Source organism: Giraffa tippelskirchi, chromosome 9 (assembly GCF_054371585.1).
Source record: "Giraffa tippelskirchi isolate mGirTip1 chromosome 9, T2T-mGirTip1v1.2.pri, whole genome shotgun sequence".
NCBI lineage: Eukaryota > Metazoa > Chordata > Mammalia > Artiodactyla > Giraffidae > Giraffa > Giraffa tippelskirchi.
Window position 1 is genome coordinate 99,869,550 of NC_137283.1, and position 15,609 is coordinate 99,885,158.

The 15,609-nt window shown below is 36.8% G+C and overlaps 1 protein-coding gene across 11 annotated transcripts in view; it reads left to right on the forward strand.

Moving 5' to 3' along the window:
• CEP85L (centrosomal protein 85L) overlaps positions 1-8,012 on the forward strand; it is a 203,474-nt gene extending 195,462 nt beyond the window's left edge. For all 11 annotated transcript variants that reach the window (XM_081530910.1, XM_081530903.1, XM_081530902.1 and 8 more), the window contains one exon: positions 7,749-8,012. In XM_081530910.1, coding sequence (XP_081387036.1) covers positions 7,749-7,912 — 164 coding nt within the window. In that variant the 3' untranslated portion in view covers positions 7,913-8,012. The remainder of the gene's footprint in view (positions 1-7,748) is intronic.
• The last annotated feature ends 7,597 nt before the right edge of the window (positions 8,013-15,609 follow it).

Consider the following 15,609-nt stretch of genomic DNA (forward strand, 5'->3'; position numbering starts at 1 on the left):
TATGACAGGCTCAGCCTCAATCTGTGAAATTCTCTACCACTTAAATACTGGCACTCCTCCTGGAAACTTTTGTTGTTGGTCTTTTGTTTTTGTTTACTTTTTCCAAGTAATCTTGTACATACCCACTTGTTTTCTGTTTTCCCTGTACCTTTGACCCATAAAGATATTTATCCCTCACCCTGCCTAGACATTCGTCCCCTTTGGGCTCCTGACTTGACTCACCCGTACATTAAAACCAGCAGTTTCATAGGTATCGCAGACTCAGTATGTCTGAAACAGAATCTACTTTTCTTCCCTCCCTAAACCCGTTCCTCCTCTCTATGAGTAGAACCACTATCCAGCTATCCACCCAACCCAGATTTTATCCTTCACCCTCTTGTTTGCCCATCTGTGTCCCATGCCTAATCCCTGGCCCCTTTCCAAGCTCACTGGTAATCAAACTTCATATCTCTGAACCCCTTCCTACTTGTAACGTTTATTCCTATGGCCACATCTCCACTGCGTTCTTGCCTTAATTCAAGCTTTAATAGTCCTTCATCTGGACTGGTTTCTCTGTCAACCATGGTGCCCCACCCCCCCCATCCCTAATCCATCTTTTTTTTTAATTTTCTTTTTTAATTTATTTTTTTGTTGAAGGATAATTGCTTTACAGAATTTTGTTGTTTTCTGTCAAACCTCAACATGAATCAACCATAGGTATATACGTGTCCCCTCCCTTTTGAACCCCCCTCCCATCCTCCCGCCCCATCCCTCCCATTCTCCCGCCCCATCCCTCCCCTCTCCCGCCCCATCCCTCCCATCTCCCGCCCCATCCCTCCCATCCTCCCGCCCCATCCCTCCCCTCTAGATTGATACAGAGCCTCTGTTTGAGTTTCCTGAGCCATACAGCAAACTCCCAATGGGAATTTTACATCTATTTTACATATAGTAATATACGTTTCCATGTTACTCTTTTCATACATCTCACTTTTCCTCCCCTCTCCCCATGTCCATAAGTCTGTTCTCTATGTCTGTTTCTCCATTGCTGCCCTGTAAATAAATTCTTCAGTACCATTTTTCTAGATTCTGTATATATGTGTTAGAATATGATATTTATCTTTCTCTTTCTGACTCACTTCACTCTATATAATAGGTTCTAGGTTCATCCACCTCTTCAAAACTGACTCAAATGTGTTCCTTTCTATGGCTGAGTAATATTCCACTGTGCATGGACCACAACTTCTTTATCCATTCATCTGTCAGTGGACACCTAGGTTGCTTCCATGTTCTAGCTATTGTAGATAGTGCTGCAATGAACAGTGGGATACATGTGTCTTTTTCAACCCTGGTTTCCTCAGGGTATATGCCTAGGAGTGGGACTGCTGGGTCATATGGTGGTTTTATTCCTAGTATTTTAAGGAATCTCCATATCATCTTCTATAGTCGCTGTATCAGTTTACATTCCAACCAACAGTGCAAGAGCATCCCCTTTTCTCCATACCCTCTCCAGCATTTATTGTTTGTAGACTTTTTGATGATGGCCATTCTGACCAGAGTGAGGTGATATCTCACTGTAGTTTTGATAAGAGTCGGACACGACTGAGCAACTGAACTGAACTGAACTGAATAATGAGCAATGTTGAGCATCTTTTCATGTGTTTGTTAGCCATCTGTATGTCTTCTTTGGAGAAATGTCTTTTTCCCACTTTTTGATTGGGTTATTTGTTTTTCTGGCATTGAGTTGTATGAGCTGCTTGTATATTTTGGAAATTAACCCTTTGTCAGTTGTTTCATTTGCTATTATTATCTCCCATACTGAGGGTTGTCTTTTCACATTGCTTACAGTTTCCTTTGCTGTGCAAAAGCTTTTAAGTTTAATTGGGTCCCACTTGTTTACTTTTGTTTTTATTTCCATTACTCTAGGAGGTTGGTCATAGAGGATCTTGCTTTGGTTTATGTCATTGAGTGTTCTGCCTATGTTTTCCTCTAAGAGTTTTATAGTTTCTGGTTTTACATTTATGTCTTTAATCCATTTTGAGTTTATCTTTGTGTATGGTGTTAGGAAGTGTTCTAATTTCGTTCTTTAACGTATAGCTGTCCAGTTTTCCCAGCTCCATTTATTGAAGAGGCTGTCTCTGCTCCATTGTATATTCTTGCCTCCTTTGTCAAAAATAAGGTACCCATAGGTGCATGGGTTTATTTCTGGGCTTTCTATCTCATTCCATTGGTCTATATTTCTGTTTTTGTGCCAGAAACATACTGTCTTGATGACTGTAGCTTTGTAGTATAATCTGAAGCCAGGAAGCTTGATTCCTCCAGTTCCAGTCTTCTTTCTCGAGACTGCTTTGGCCATTTGGGTCTTTTGTGTTTCTATATGAATTGTGAAATTTTTTGTTCTGTGAAAAATGCCATTGGTAATTTGATAGGGATCACATTGAATCTGTAGATTGCATTTGGTAGTATAGTCATTTTCACAATATTGATTCTTCCTACCCCGGAACATGGAATAGCTCTCTATCTGTTTATGTCATCTTTGATTTCTTTCATTAGTATCTTATAATTTTCTGTGTACAGTTCTTTTGTCTCCTTAGGTAAGTTTATTCCTAGATATTTAATTCTCTTTGTTGCAATGGTGAATGGGATTGATTCTTTCATTTCTCTTTCTGATTTTTCATTGTTAGTATATAGAAATGCAAGTGATTTCTGTATTGATTTTGTATCCTGCAGCTTTGCTAAATTCACTGATTTGCTCTAGTAATTTTCTGATACTATCTTTAGGGTCTTCTGTGTACAGTATCATATCATCTGCAAACATTGAGAGCTTTACTTCTTCTTTTCCAATCGGGATTCCTTTTGTTTCTTTTTTTTATCTCTGATTGCTGTAGCTAGGACTTCCAGAACTGTGTTGAGTAATAGTGGTGAAAGTGGACACCCTTGTCTCGTTCCTGATCTTAGGGGGAATGCTTTCAGTTTTTCACCATTGAGAATAATGTTTGCTGTGGGCTTATCATATATGGCCTTCACTATGTTGAGGTAGTTTCCTTCTGTGCACATTTTTTGAAGAGTTTTAATCACAAATGGGTGCTGAACTTTGTCAAAGGCTTTTTCTTCATCTATTGAGATGATCATATGGTTTTTATCTTTCAATTTGTTAATATAGTGTATCACATTGATTGATTTGTGTATATTGAAGAATCCTTGCATTCCTGGAATAAACCCAACTTGATCGTGGTGTATGAGCTTTTTGATGTGTTGCTGAATTCTGTTTGCTAAAATTTTGTTGAGGATTTTTACATCTATGTTCATCAGTGATATTGGCCTGTAGTTTTCTTTTTTTGTGTTGTCTTTGTCTGATTTTGGTTATCAGGGTAATGGTGGGCTCGTAGAAAGAGTTTGGAAGTGTTCCTTCCTCTGCAATTTAATGAAAGAGTTTTAGAAGGATAGGCATTGCCTTTTCTCTAAATGTTTGATAGAATTCTCCTGTGAAGCTATTTGATCCTGGGCTTTTGTTTTTTGGGAGATTTTTGTTCACAGCTTCAATTTCAGTGGTTGTAATTGGGTTGTTTATAATTTCTATTTCTTCCTGGTTCAGTCTTGTTCTCTTTTTTTCTTGATGAGTCTAGCTAAAGGCTTGTCAATTTTATCTTCTCAAAGAACCAGCTTTTAGTTTTATTAATGTTTACTATTGTTTCTTTCATTTCTTTTTCATTTATTTCTGCTTGGATCTTTATGATTTCTCCTACTAATTTTGGGGGTTTTTTGTCCTTTTTTTTCCCCAGTTGTTTTAGGTGTAAAGTTAGGTTGCCTATTTGATGTTTTTCTTGTTTCCTGAGGTAGGATTGTATTGCTATAAACTTCGCTCTTAGAACTGCTTTTGCTGCATCCCATAGGTTTTGAGTTGTGTTTTCATTGTCATTAGTTTCTAGAAATTTTTTGATTTCCCTTTTGATTTCTTCAGTAACCTGTTGGTTATTTAGAAACACATGGTTTAATATCCATGTGTTTGTGTTTCTTACAGTTTTTTTTTCCTTATAATTGATATCTAGTCTCATAGCATTGTGGTCAGAGAAGATGCTTGATATGATTTCAGTTTTCTTTAATTTACTAAGGTTTGATTTGTGACCCAGGATGTGGTCTATCCTGGTGAATGTTCCATGTGCACTTGAGAAGAAGGTGTATTCTTCTGCATTTGGATGGAATGTCCTGAAGATATCAATGAGATCCATCTCATCTGATGTATCATTTTAGACTTGTGCTTCCTTATTAATTTTCTGTTTTGATAATCTGTCCATTGGTGTGAGTGGGATGTTAAATTCTCCTGCTATTACTGTATTACTGTCAATTTCTCCTTTTATGTCTGTTAGTGTTTGTCTTATGTATTGAGGTGCTCCTATATTGGATGCATAGATATTTACAATTGTTATGTCTTCCTCTTGGCTTGCTCCCTTGATCATTATATAGTGTCCTTCCTTATCTCTTATAACCTTCTTTATTGTAAGGTCTATTTTGTTTGATATGAAGATTGCTACTCCAGCTTGCTTTTGCTTCCCATTTGCATGGAATATATTTTTCCATCCTCTCACTTTCAGTCTACATGTGTCTTTAGGTTTGAAGTGAGTTTCTTGTAGACAGCATATATATGGGTCTTGTTTTTGTGTCTATTCAGCCAGTCTTTGTCTTTTGGTTGGAGTATTTAATCCATTTACATTTAAAGTAATTATTGATATATATGTTCCTATTGCCATTTTCTTAATTGTTTGGGGTTAATTTTATAGATCTTTTTTCTTCTCTTGTATTTCTTGACTATATAACATTTGTTGTAAAGCTGGTTTGGTGGTACTGAATTCTCTTAACTTTTGCTTGTCTGAAAGGCTTTTTATTTCTCCATCAATTTTGAATGAGATCCTTGCTGTGTACTGTAACCTTGGTTGCAGATCTTTCCCTTTTAGTACTTTAAATATATCCTGCCATTCCCTTCTGGCCTGCAGAGTTTCTGCTGAAAGATCAGCAGTTAAGCATATGGGGTTTCCCTTGTATTTTACTTGTTGCTTCTCCCTTGCTGCTTTTAATATTCTCTCTTTGTGATTAGTCTTTGTTAGTTTGATTAGAATGTGTCCTGGCATGTTTCTCCTTGGGTTTATCCTGTATGGGACTCTTTGTGCCTCTTGAACTTGACTGACTATTTCCTTTTCCATGTTGGGGAAATTTTCAACTATAATCCCTTCACAAATTTTCTCATACCCTTTCTTATTCTCATCTTATTCTCTATCCCTGTAATTCAAATGTTGGTGCTTTTGATATTGTCCCAGAGGTCTCTGAGACTGTCCTCAGTTCTTTTCATTCTTTTTGTTTTATTCTGTTCTTTAGACATTTTATCTTCCAGCTCATGGATTCATTCTTCTGCTTCAGATATTCTGCTATTGATTCCTTGTAGAGTATTTTTAATTTCAGTAATTGTGTTGTTTTTCTCTGTATGTTTATTCTTTAACTCTTCTAGGTCTTTGTTAATTGGTTCTTGTTGCATTTTCTCCATTTTGTTTTCAAGGTTTTTGATCATCTTTGCTATCATTATTCTGAATTCTTTTTCATGTAGTTTGCCTATTTCCTCTTCATTGATTTGGACTTCTGTATTTCTTGTTTGTTTCTTCATTTGTATAGTATGTCTCTGCCTTTTCTTTTCTTTTTTTTTTAACTTATTGTGTTTGAGGTCTCCTTTTCCCAGGCTTCAAAGTTGAATTCTTTCTTTCTTTTAGTTTCTGCCCTCCTAAGATTGGTCCAGTGATTAGTGTAAGCTTCTTATAGGGTGAGATTTGTGTGAGTTTTTGTTTGTTTTTCCTCTGATGCGCAAGGCTGAGTGAGGTGGTAATCCTGTCTGCTGATGACTGGGTTTGTATTTTTGTTTTGTTTGTTGTTTAGATGAGGGGTCCTGCACAGGGTGCTGCTGGTAGTTGGGTGATGCTGGGTCTTGTATTCAAGTGGTTTCCTTTGTGTGAGTTCTCACTATTTGATAATCCCAGGGTTAGTCCTCTGGCCAGAGAAGGCAATGGCACCCCACTCCAGTACGCTTGCCTGGAAAATCCCATGGATGGAGGACCCTGGTAGGCTGCAGTCCATAGGGTTGCTAAGAGTCGGACACGACTGAGCGACTTCACTTTCACTTTTCACTTACGTGCATTGGAGAAGGAAATGGCAACCCACTCCAGTGTTCTTGCCTGGAGAATCCCAGGGACGGGGGAGCCTGGTGGGCTGCTGTCAACGGGGTCGCACAGAGTCAGACACGACTGAAGCAACTTAGCAGCAGCAGTCCTCTGACAGTCTAGGGTCTTGGAGTCAGAGCTCCTGTTCCAGAGGCTCAGGGCTTGATCTCCTTAGGAGCATCTTTCTCCTCTTTGTGCTTGATCACCTTTCCACTCGTAGATCTCAGCTTGCTTGACAAGGTTTGGCCAGGAGACAGAAGTCCTTGCCAAGCGGGCCGGACTTGGGAGAGTGCTTAGGGCGGCAAGTCGCAACGGCGAGCTCCCCTTGGTGTGGCTCCGGTCAGAATCCACTGTTCCCCAGCACTGCCACTGCTGCTGCTGCCTTCTCTCTCCCTCTCTCCCTACATCCACACCTCCTAGGAGCTTGCCCTCTCCCTCACTCACGCTCTCCTTCCAAAGAGCTCTCAGGTCCTGGAGAGCCCCCAATCCATCTTTTATGTTGCTGCCAGAGCCATCGTTTAACCCATAGTTCAGATTTCCTTAGACACCCCTTAGAATAAACATAAAGCTAGTTCCCACCTCCTTCTCTAGTCTCGTTTCTTGACATTCCTCTCTCTCATAATTTATGCCCTACCATTTTAGAGCTGGTTTCTGATGTTCTTGATGTTTCTCAGTTTATATCAGACTGTTTTGTTTTCTGTTTCTGTATACCTATGTTCATTCTGCTTCCTTGGCCTCTTCAGAGAACCTGTCCCCTCTCCAGTTAGGCCATTTTGTTCTCTTCCTTATGTTACTGTAGCCTTTGTGTAGTGGTAGGTCACCTGTGACACCTGACTGAATTTGCTTGTTTATGAAATATATGTAAATCATTAAGAATAAGCCACCAGGTGCATTATTTTGCTGACCTCAGCACTCAGTACAGTGTCCAGATCATAGATCATGAACAGTTAAATTAACATTTGTTAAAATAATATGTTATCTGATTCTGAACTCAGCCCTTAACCTCAGTGATTTAGCCTGAACAGTTAAATTAACATTTGTTAAAATAATATGTTATCTGATTCTGAACTCAGCCCTTAACCTCAGTGATTTAGCCATTGGGCAGTTGGCTCTCAGCCTGATTCAGTTGTTTGGAATTCAAATGTTTGGAATCCCAGCACGCGCGCGCGCACACACACACACACACACACACACACACTCAATTCTTAATACTTTGCAGTCTGTAAAAATATAAGATAGTGCCCCTTACAACCCAAAAGACTTTCAGATTTTTGTCTCTAGTTGGGTTTGAAGACAACTGTTAGAGCATGTTCCTTTTTACTTTGGGAATATTTTCATCCATTAAACCTGCTGAATTTGTGTGTATCACTGTATGAATTTATGCATTTTCACTAGCAAAATTTTAAAAGGACCAAGTAGATAAGATCCATTTACTGTAATGCAAAATTTAAACCTGAGCTTGACCTGTATTGAGTGTACGGCATAATATTTCCAATGATAATTAGGCTGAAAATCCTAAAATGCCTTTGTTACCAAAAAATGTGAAATTTTCTCCATGTTCTATATCCACAGCAATGAACTGTTCAGCTGAAGAAACTGAGAATGACCACAGCCCAGAAACACTCACTAAAAAACTGTCAGATGTATGCCAGTTACGGAGGGACATAGATGAATTACGGACCACAATATCAGACCGCTATGCTCAGGACATGGGAGACAACTGTGTTACCCAGTGACCCGTGCTGGTCCCACAGCAATAACGACCCATTGCGAAGTGCTGCTGTGTTCAGTTCTTCATGTTTCTTTTTAGGAGCCGTGATAGAAAGTTGCAAGTGACATGTGTCTTGCTGCATAGGTTTTTTTCTGTGGATTTGTTGTGTTGCAAAAGAATTGGGATGTGAGAAAGTTTCAAAGGGGCTTATCTAATCAGGCAAAAAAAATCAAATTGCCATTTGAAAAATATGATAAAATGTATAAGAAAAAAAAAATCTGTATTCTCAAACTACTGATTGTAGGACCAAGCTGTGAAGAGTGCCCTTCAGATAAAGGGATAGGATTTCTTTTAATCACATAATTGTGTGTGTGTGCACGCATGTGTACTTATTTACAAAATTATAAGGATTTCTAAGATCAAAGCAAAGCTTCTGAGAAAGGCACACACTGTATTCTTGTGCTTTTTTTTTTTCTTCACGGAGAAGCTTGTGTTGTACTTGGGGTTTTCAAGGGTTGGCTCAGCAAGAGCTCCCACACTAGGCAAGTGCTGTAACAGTAGTGCAGCAGCAAAACCTTTTGTGTTTTGGACGATCGCTGTGCCGAGCTGGTGAGGTGGTGGGGCTGGGGTGATTTTCGTACCGTAGATAAGTCAGCTATTTTTCCAGAGTGATTGTGAATCATCTAAGAGATGTGAAATACTGATGTGATGGTTATTCCCATTAGCATTATAATTTATGTATTACAAGGTGATTTAACATAATCTGAACTAATTTTAACATGTCCCTTACTATTTACAATTTTTATTTATAGATTATATATATATATATATCAGTGTAAACAAAGCCATATATAATTAATGCAAACCTAAGGCCTCAGATCATTATTGTGAAATGAACAAAATGACTCTGGAACAATAACTTATTTATCCAAATCTCAAATGTTTACATTTTTAACAGTTTTGTATCTGTTTTAAAGTTGAAACCACTTTAAGAAAAAATCAACCTGTATTCTTTATATCTGAATTACCACTAGCATAAAACAAAGTCTAAACCTAAGTGATACTGAAATTCCTTTTATTAGGTAAAGTACATTAAAAACAGGGTTCTTCATAGAATATAAACTTGCCCAGGTTAGTTGTTCTTCTGGGGTATAGGATATTACTATGACAACTGATTTTTTTAGTAGACATGCAATCATTTAAACTTCCAAATGAATATTTCCCTATTTTAGTTGTATCTTGGAAGGAGTATATAATTTATTACCTTCAGAGCATTTATTACATTCTTTTGAATGTACTTAGTTGTGGCAATCATTGTCCTTTACACATTGGTTTTGACTTATCTCTTGATACAGCCCCAAGTCTCATTTAGGTCAAGACAAATAATTGGTAGAAGGAACAAGGGATGTTAACCAAGCTGGAGAATACTTTTTGGGACAAGAGCAGATCACATGTCTGTTTTCTTGCCAGACTTATATTAATGGTATAAAGGCTGCTCCTAGAAAAATATGTTCCTGAATAATTTCAGCAGTGGAAACATATTTGGGATAGGCCTTCAAAGAAATTACCCAGGAAGACATTCAGCTCAGATTTGACTTATATACAGTTCTCCATAGTTATTCACTAATTACATGTCAGCAATCAGTTATAATACACTGTAAGGACATGAGCCTTCCCTTCCGTTCAGTGCCTGAGTCCTCCCTGCCATTTTATGTCTTAGGATCTGGACACTAAGAAATCAGTGCATTGTAGGGATTCTACTTCCCACGGTCCTTAACCTAAAAAGGAGGGATTTGGTCACTAGCAAGAATTTGGCTTTCTAAGATGTTCATCTGTTTTTGAATGTTGGTGGTTTGAAGACAATCAAGGAGTAGTAAATTTATACCAAAAATCTGATACAAAGAATTCTGCCTTGTAAAAATTAGTAAATATGGTCATCTACAGTAAAGTAGATAATTAGCATCTAAAATAGATAATCCACAAGTGTAGCACACATTTTTACATTCTCTTTGAATAGAATCCCCTCCTCCCACCCTCAACCTCCACAATTTTGAAAATAAAGGTACCCTAAAATGATAGTGATAATGGGCAAATAATCACTGATTTGGATCATTAGGTTCTTACTAAAATGTATATGTTTGGGAGTTTTATGGTTATTAGTGTTGTTTAAACAAACTTTTGGTCATTTGTTTTGACCACTGTAGATACTTTGTTTTCCACCTTTGTTGTGATAAAATAATTTATATTTTTAAAAAATAAGTTAGTTTTCTAAAACTCAAAAAATTTGACTTAATTCACGTATCTTGGGGTAAAAAATTTTAACCTAACAGAAAATTAACTAACTACTGCTGATGTATTTCAGTTTCCAAAATGTATCCTCTCCATAAAAAGGAGAATTAAGATGTAATAATTTAAGTATAACCTTGAATTACAGACTGTTAATCTCTTGGAATCTGGGTTTTGTAAAGGGGCCTAGAAAATAAGCAGACAGCCTTGGAGGGAATTTTAGGGGAAATAAAGCTATTAGTAGTCTAATTTGTCAGTATTTAATTTTGATTTTTCAGAAAATTCCCCTCTCCAAGACAACCTTTTATGTTAGAATAGTAAGAATAATGATATCTCTTTAAAAACAAAGATTTTACTGTTAGACTAGGTAAGGTGGACAAGTAGAAACTCTATAGTGTTGTGTCCTAGTTTGAAATAGGATATTCTTAGGAGTTATTACAGTGATTATCTGTCTGAGGTGAAAATTAACCTAAGTTTTAAAGTAAGTCTGTTTGAAATTTGCTTAAGTATTGCCTTAGGTAAGCCATACCTGAGTTTGTTTCTTTTTTTTTTTTAAATAAGTGTGGCCCCTTTTTGTGTTTGAAATAGGAGTCAGTATTTAATGTTAACCATATTTTATTTTAGTGACATTTGTTTTGGTCATGACAATTTATTAAGCTGAATTAGACTTCTTTCAGTAGCTCGTTAGAGACAATCTCAAGGGCTGGAAAGTGTTGCTAAAATGGATATTGTACATTTCCACAATAATGTACAATATTGAATGACTAATGAGATTATAAATTTTGGCATAGTTCAAGACTTATTAATAGGATTCTCTTAGATGGCATTTTTAAAGGAACTACTTTATTAGGAGAATGTTCTTTCAGTATCAGTAATAGTTCATTGAATAATATAGTAGCTGAGAACTTGGACTATATTTTTACATCACATAGTTCAGCTCAGGCACATCTTTGGATTTTGGCATTCTCTTATGCAGCTTTGTATCACTGTAGATACATAATTACAGAAATAAGCAATTCTCATAACCATGCTTACTCAGACAATGTCATTTGAAATTGCCAGTAGCTAGAGGTCTCAGAGCCAAAGTTAATTCATTTTGTTTCTATTTTTGACAGTTTTTTTCCAGTGTTCACAAAACATAAAATTTCTAGCTTCACCCCAAAATGTCATGCTGGAAATTGCTATATAATAATACCCTGCATTTAATCATGAAGAGGGAGAGGTTTTGGATATTTGGATTTTTATCTTATTTAAAAGAAGCATTGAGTATATTAAGAATGTAGTTTCAAATCAACTCATTAACAACACTTTTGCAACTGCATACATGAAGAACCTTTTGTGCCTTTTTGCCTGCAGTAAGCATTCATTTCTATTTACATGAGCTGTAAGAATGTTGATGATTATTGCACCTTGTTCTTCTGTAAATAGACTTGATTAAGGATTTTTGTTTAAAGCAAGGAACAGTTTTTCGTTATTAGGTAGATACCTTAATAAACATAAAGGGAGTTATCAGATAGTATGTCTTTGGAGTCCAACCTTTTCCCTGTTTAGTGAGCAGGAAACTCCTTTGGAATGTAGTCATTTGTGTGTATGTGTGTGTGTGTATATATATATATATATGTATAAATAGTTATTTAAATACATAAACATAAAATTCAGCATCACATTGGTGTGATGACAAGAAGTAGTAAGGTGCTAGGTGGTTACATTAAAAGCACAGCAGAGTATACCATCAGTCACTATGACTGGTGGTTTTTATAAACTAGGTTCAGTTTTTGAACCACCCAGAATACCTCATGTGTAAATACAATAGTCATGACTTAATTGAAATACAGTTATTGTAAAAAGAATGTGAAGCCACTGGTTGGCTTATGCCTTCTGATTATTATCCTTGCCTCTTTTTTTGTAAAGGGGTTGTTTTTTGTTTTTGTTTTTTAATAGGGTTTACAGCTAGAATTTTGAATGCCAAAGTTCTATTTATTAAATTTAAAAAGTTTTCAATGTTAACGGCTAAGTATTTTTCCACTGGACTATTGTTTGTTGATGTTGGAATTTGTATTAACAGAGAAATAAATTTTTTATAAAAGATTTATGTCTACCAAGTGCCTAATGTTGATATAAAAATGTATTTGAAATTTCAGACTCTGAATTCTCAATGACAAGGATATTCTGGCTTGACTCTTTCAAAGTTTTCTTTATGCAAGAAAAAAATCTTACTAGAACAGGGGCACTTCTGCCTTCTATGTCTGTCTGAGAGTTTCTTTTCAGTCATTGAAAAGCGTTTTGTCAGGCCTTTTCTTTGAAGGGCACTGAGGTTTTCTGATGGCATAAATACAAGGGCATGGCTATGCTTTTCAGCTGATAGAACTGTATCTCTACTTTGAATTTCTAAAATTCTTACTTGAATCAAGAGTCTTCTCTCTACTTTTCCAACAGACAAAATCAGATTTCAGTTTTTTATATTGCTGAAAGATTGGCAAGGTAAATCTTTTTTATTTCCTCCCTTCTAATCAGAGATTAAAACTTGACTGAAACATACACAAATAAGACCTTGTTAAAAGATTGCTCTGCAAAGGCCTCAACATCTCAGATTGATGGCACCCTGGGTCCTTGTTCTAAGTCATATGTGCCTTAATGTTGCCTGCTGGTTAACATTAGGATTAGCAGTGTCTGTTTCTAGTCCAGTTAACTTGGCATTGCTGTCAAGAGTTTTTAATGAGGCATCTAATTCAGTTAACAGGAAAAAGAAGCATGCATTACAGACCCCATAGGTTGTAAGCAAATGACTTGGAAATAAAAACAGAATAGATAAAGTCCTTTGAGTATTTCCAAGGTTATTAATGAAGAGTTTTCTGCTTTATAGGAAAACATATGATTATTTTAATCTGCTTTAAAGAATAAAGTTTCAATGGAGTCAGCAAAGGCTTTTGATGGGGTTCATCCCAGTGATTTTGCCAGTACTTTGACCTTCCTTTTTAGGCCAGTTTCCCAACCAACCAGTCTTTCTGTGTAGAAATACAGAGGACTCAGTTTAAAGAGGAGTTAAATATGCTGTTAGTGTTGGTACAAAATAATGGCATGTGGATCCAGTAGAACAAATCGTTTACAAATAGCACTCTAACATCATATCAGTTAAGATGGTCTCCTTGATTTAGTGGAGGTTCCCATTTGAGGGCTGAAATTGTGACAAAGATTTCTTCAATGTTCAAATAAAACTGCTCTCCCTGGTAAATTCAGCGTGATCACAAAAGAAAAAACTTCCCATTTCAGCCACCTGTTTTTATTTAAACACAATCTCACTTCACAATCTCCATAGATTCCTTTATAATAGAAGTTTTAATGAAACATATGCCTACCCTACTCTGTGACTTGGAAATTCCAGACTAGGTGTTTACTTGAGATAAATACAAACATTCATCTAAAAAGAGGCTTGTAAATGAATGTTCACAGTGGTTTTATCCATAATAATCAAAAACTGGAAATAGCCCAGGATCTGTCAGTAAGAGTTCTCTACCTAGAGTTGAAAAAGCATTCTTCCATAACCTCAGGTTTTAATTGATTATTGAATATATGTTAATACTTTGGGGAAGATGGAGTAACATTTCATAGACAACAATGTGATGGGGTATCAGACTTCCTTGGTATAATACCAGAGGCACTTTTGTTTCTCTTCCCTCTGGGGTGAGCATTGTCCTCTGTTGTGCATCCTCCTGGTTCCATGAGTCTCCACACTTGATGTGAAGCTCTTTGTTTCACCCTTCTTAAAACAAATCTTTTATGCTGTTGTTTCTGAACAGCGTAAAGAGCTCATCAGACTTTGAACTCTTTGAGAGCAAGCAGGTTGTCTTACTAGACTTTGCATTTAATAATGCAAAGCCCGTAGGACATACTAATCTCCTGCTGCTGCTGCTAAGTCGCTTCAGTCGTGTCCGACTCTGTGCAACCCCATAGACGGCAGCCCACCAGGACATGCAAATACCTGTTGTTAGCCCCAGGAAGGAAGAATGATTTCAGAGGGGAAAGAAATGGTTTTTATACCATAAGCCATCCTTGAAGGCTGTGGTGCTTTTAATGGGACATGTAAAGTGATAATAAACCCTACTTAGGCAAGTTCCATTTTCCTCCATCCCTTGGACCTCTTGCTAATCTCTCCTATGACTGTCCTCTTTCTGCCCTTCTGTGGGTTCAGGCTACAGGATTGGACACAGTTGTTTCCTAGTCCCAGTGTTCCTGGAGCATGACGGTCTCATTGGGCGTTAAGCCAGCTGTGTAGGTTTTGTAAGAACAAATTCAAGGTCTTAAAAGAGGAGCAAAATGTCAACTTAAACAGTGAATGCAGGTTCATCTACGTATATATGCACAAGTCTGGAGAATAGTCATTGAAACATACAGTAACAGCTGGCATCCCTTCTAAACGAAGTAGTTTAAGTCTGTGACTTGGTATCTTTCATGACTTTCAAAAATTTCTCAATCATATTCCTCTGCATATTGTTTTTTGTCCTGCTTTCTCTTTTCCCTATAACTGTACCTCCAATTATGTGTATCTTCTCTTTTATCCACTATGGGTCTTATGTTCTTTACTACTCTTTTGTTCCCTTCATTCTTAATGTTCTCTTGTGATATATCTTCTAATTGACTATTTCTCCTTTCGGCTATATTTAATTATCTGGGAAATCGAACCATAGAGTTGCCAATATCAGGTTTTGTATCTTTCAGTTCTAAAATTTCCATTTGGTTCTTCCTTGGAATTTTTAGTTTTCTTTCAACATTATCAGTTTTTTCACTGATTTCTTAAGCAAATTAAGCATAAATATTTTAAAGCCCATTATCTGTATCCTCAGTTAGCTTGTTTCTACTATCTGTTGTTTCTCTTCATTTTTAAAATAAAGTCTTTTGTTCGCACATACCTGTTTTGTTTTGTTTTTTCAGGGCTGAATATTTTATATGAAAATATTTAAAGCTCTAGATAATGTTATCTTACTCCAGACAGGATTTAAATTTGCTTCTGGTAGAGCTAGGGACACTAATCAGCCTAATCAACTCAGGGCTTCAGTTGATTTAGAGCAAGGGTTTGAGCCCTTGGGAGAGACCCCCCTTGTATCTGGATCACCTAGTAAAACCCCAACTCAAAGTAAAGGGCACTTGCTAGCGCTTCCCTTCCTAAAACAGCTGTGGAGTCCAATTTTCACTTTCAAGTCCAATGATTAGGTGAGCAATAACCTACAGGCCAAATCTTCTACCACTTGGTTTTTGGAAATAAAGTTTCATTGGAACACAGTCGTGTCCATTTGTTTACCTATTGCCTAAGCTACTTCTGAGCTAAAATTGCAGAATTGAATAGTTGTAGGAGACTATATGACCCTCAAAGCCAAAATTATTTATTATTTGTAGAATTTTGCTGACCCATATCCTGGATCCCTAAGTATAAGGAAACCT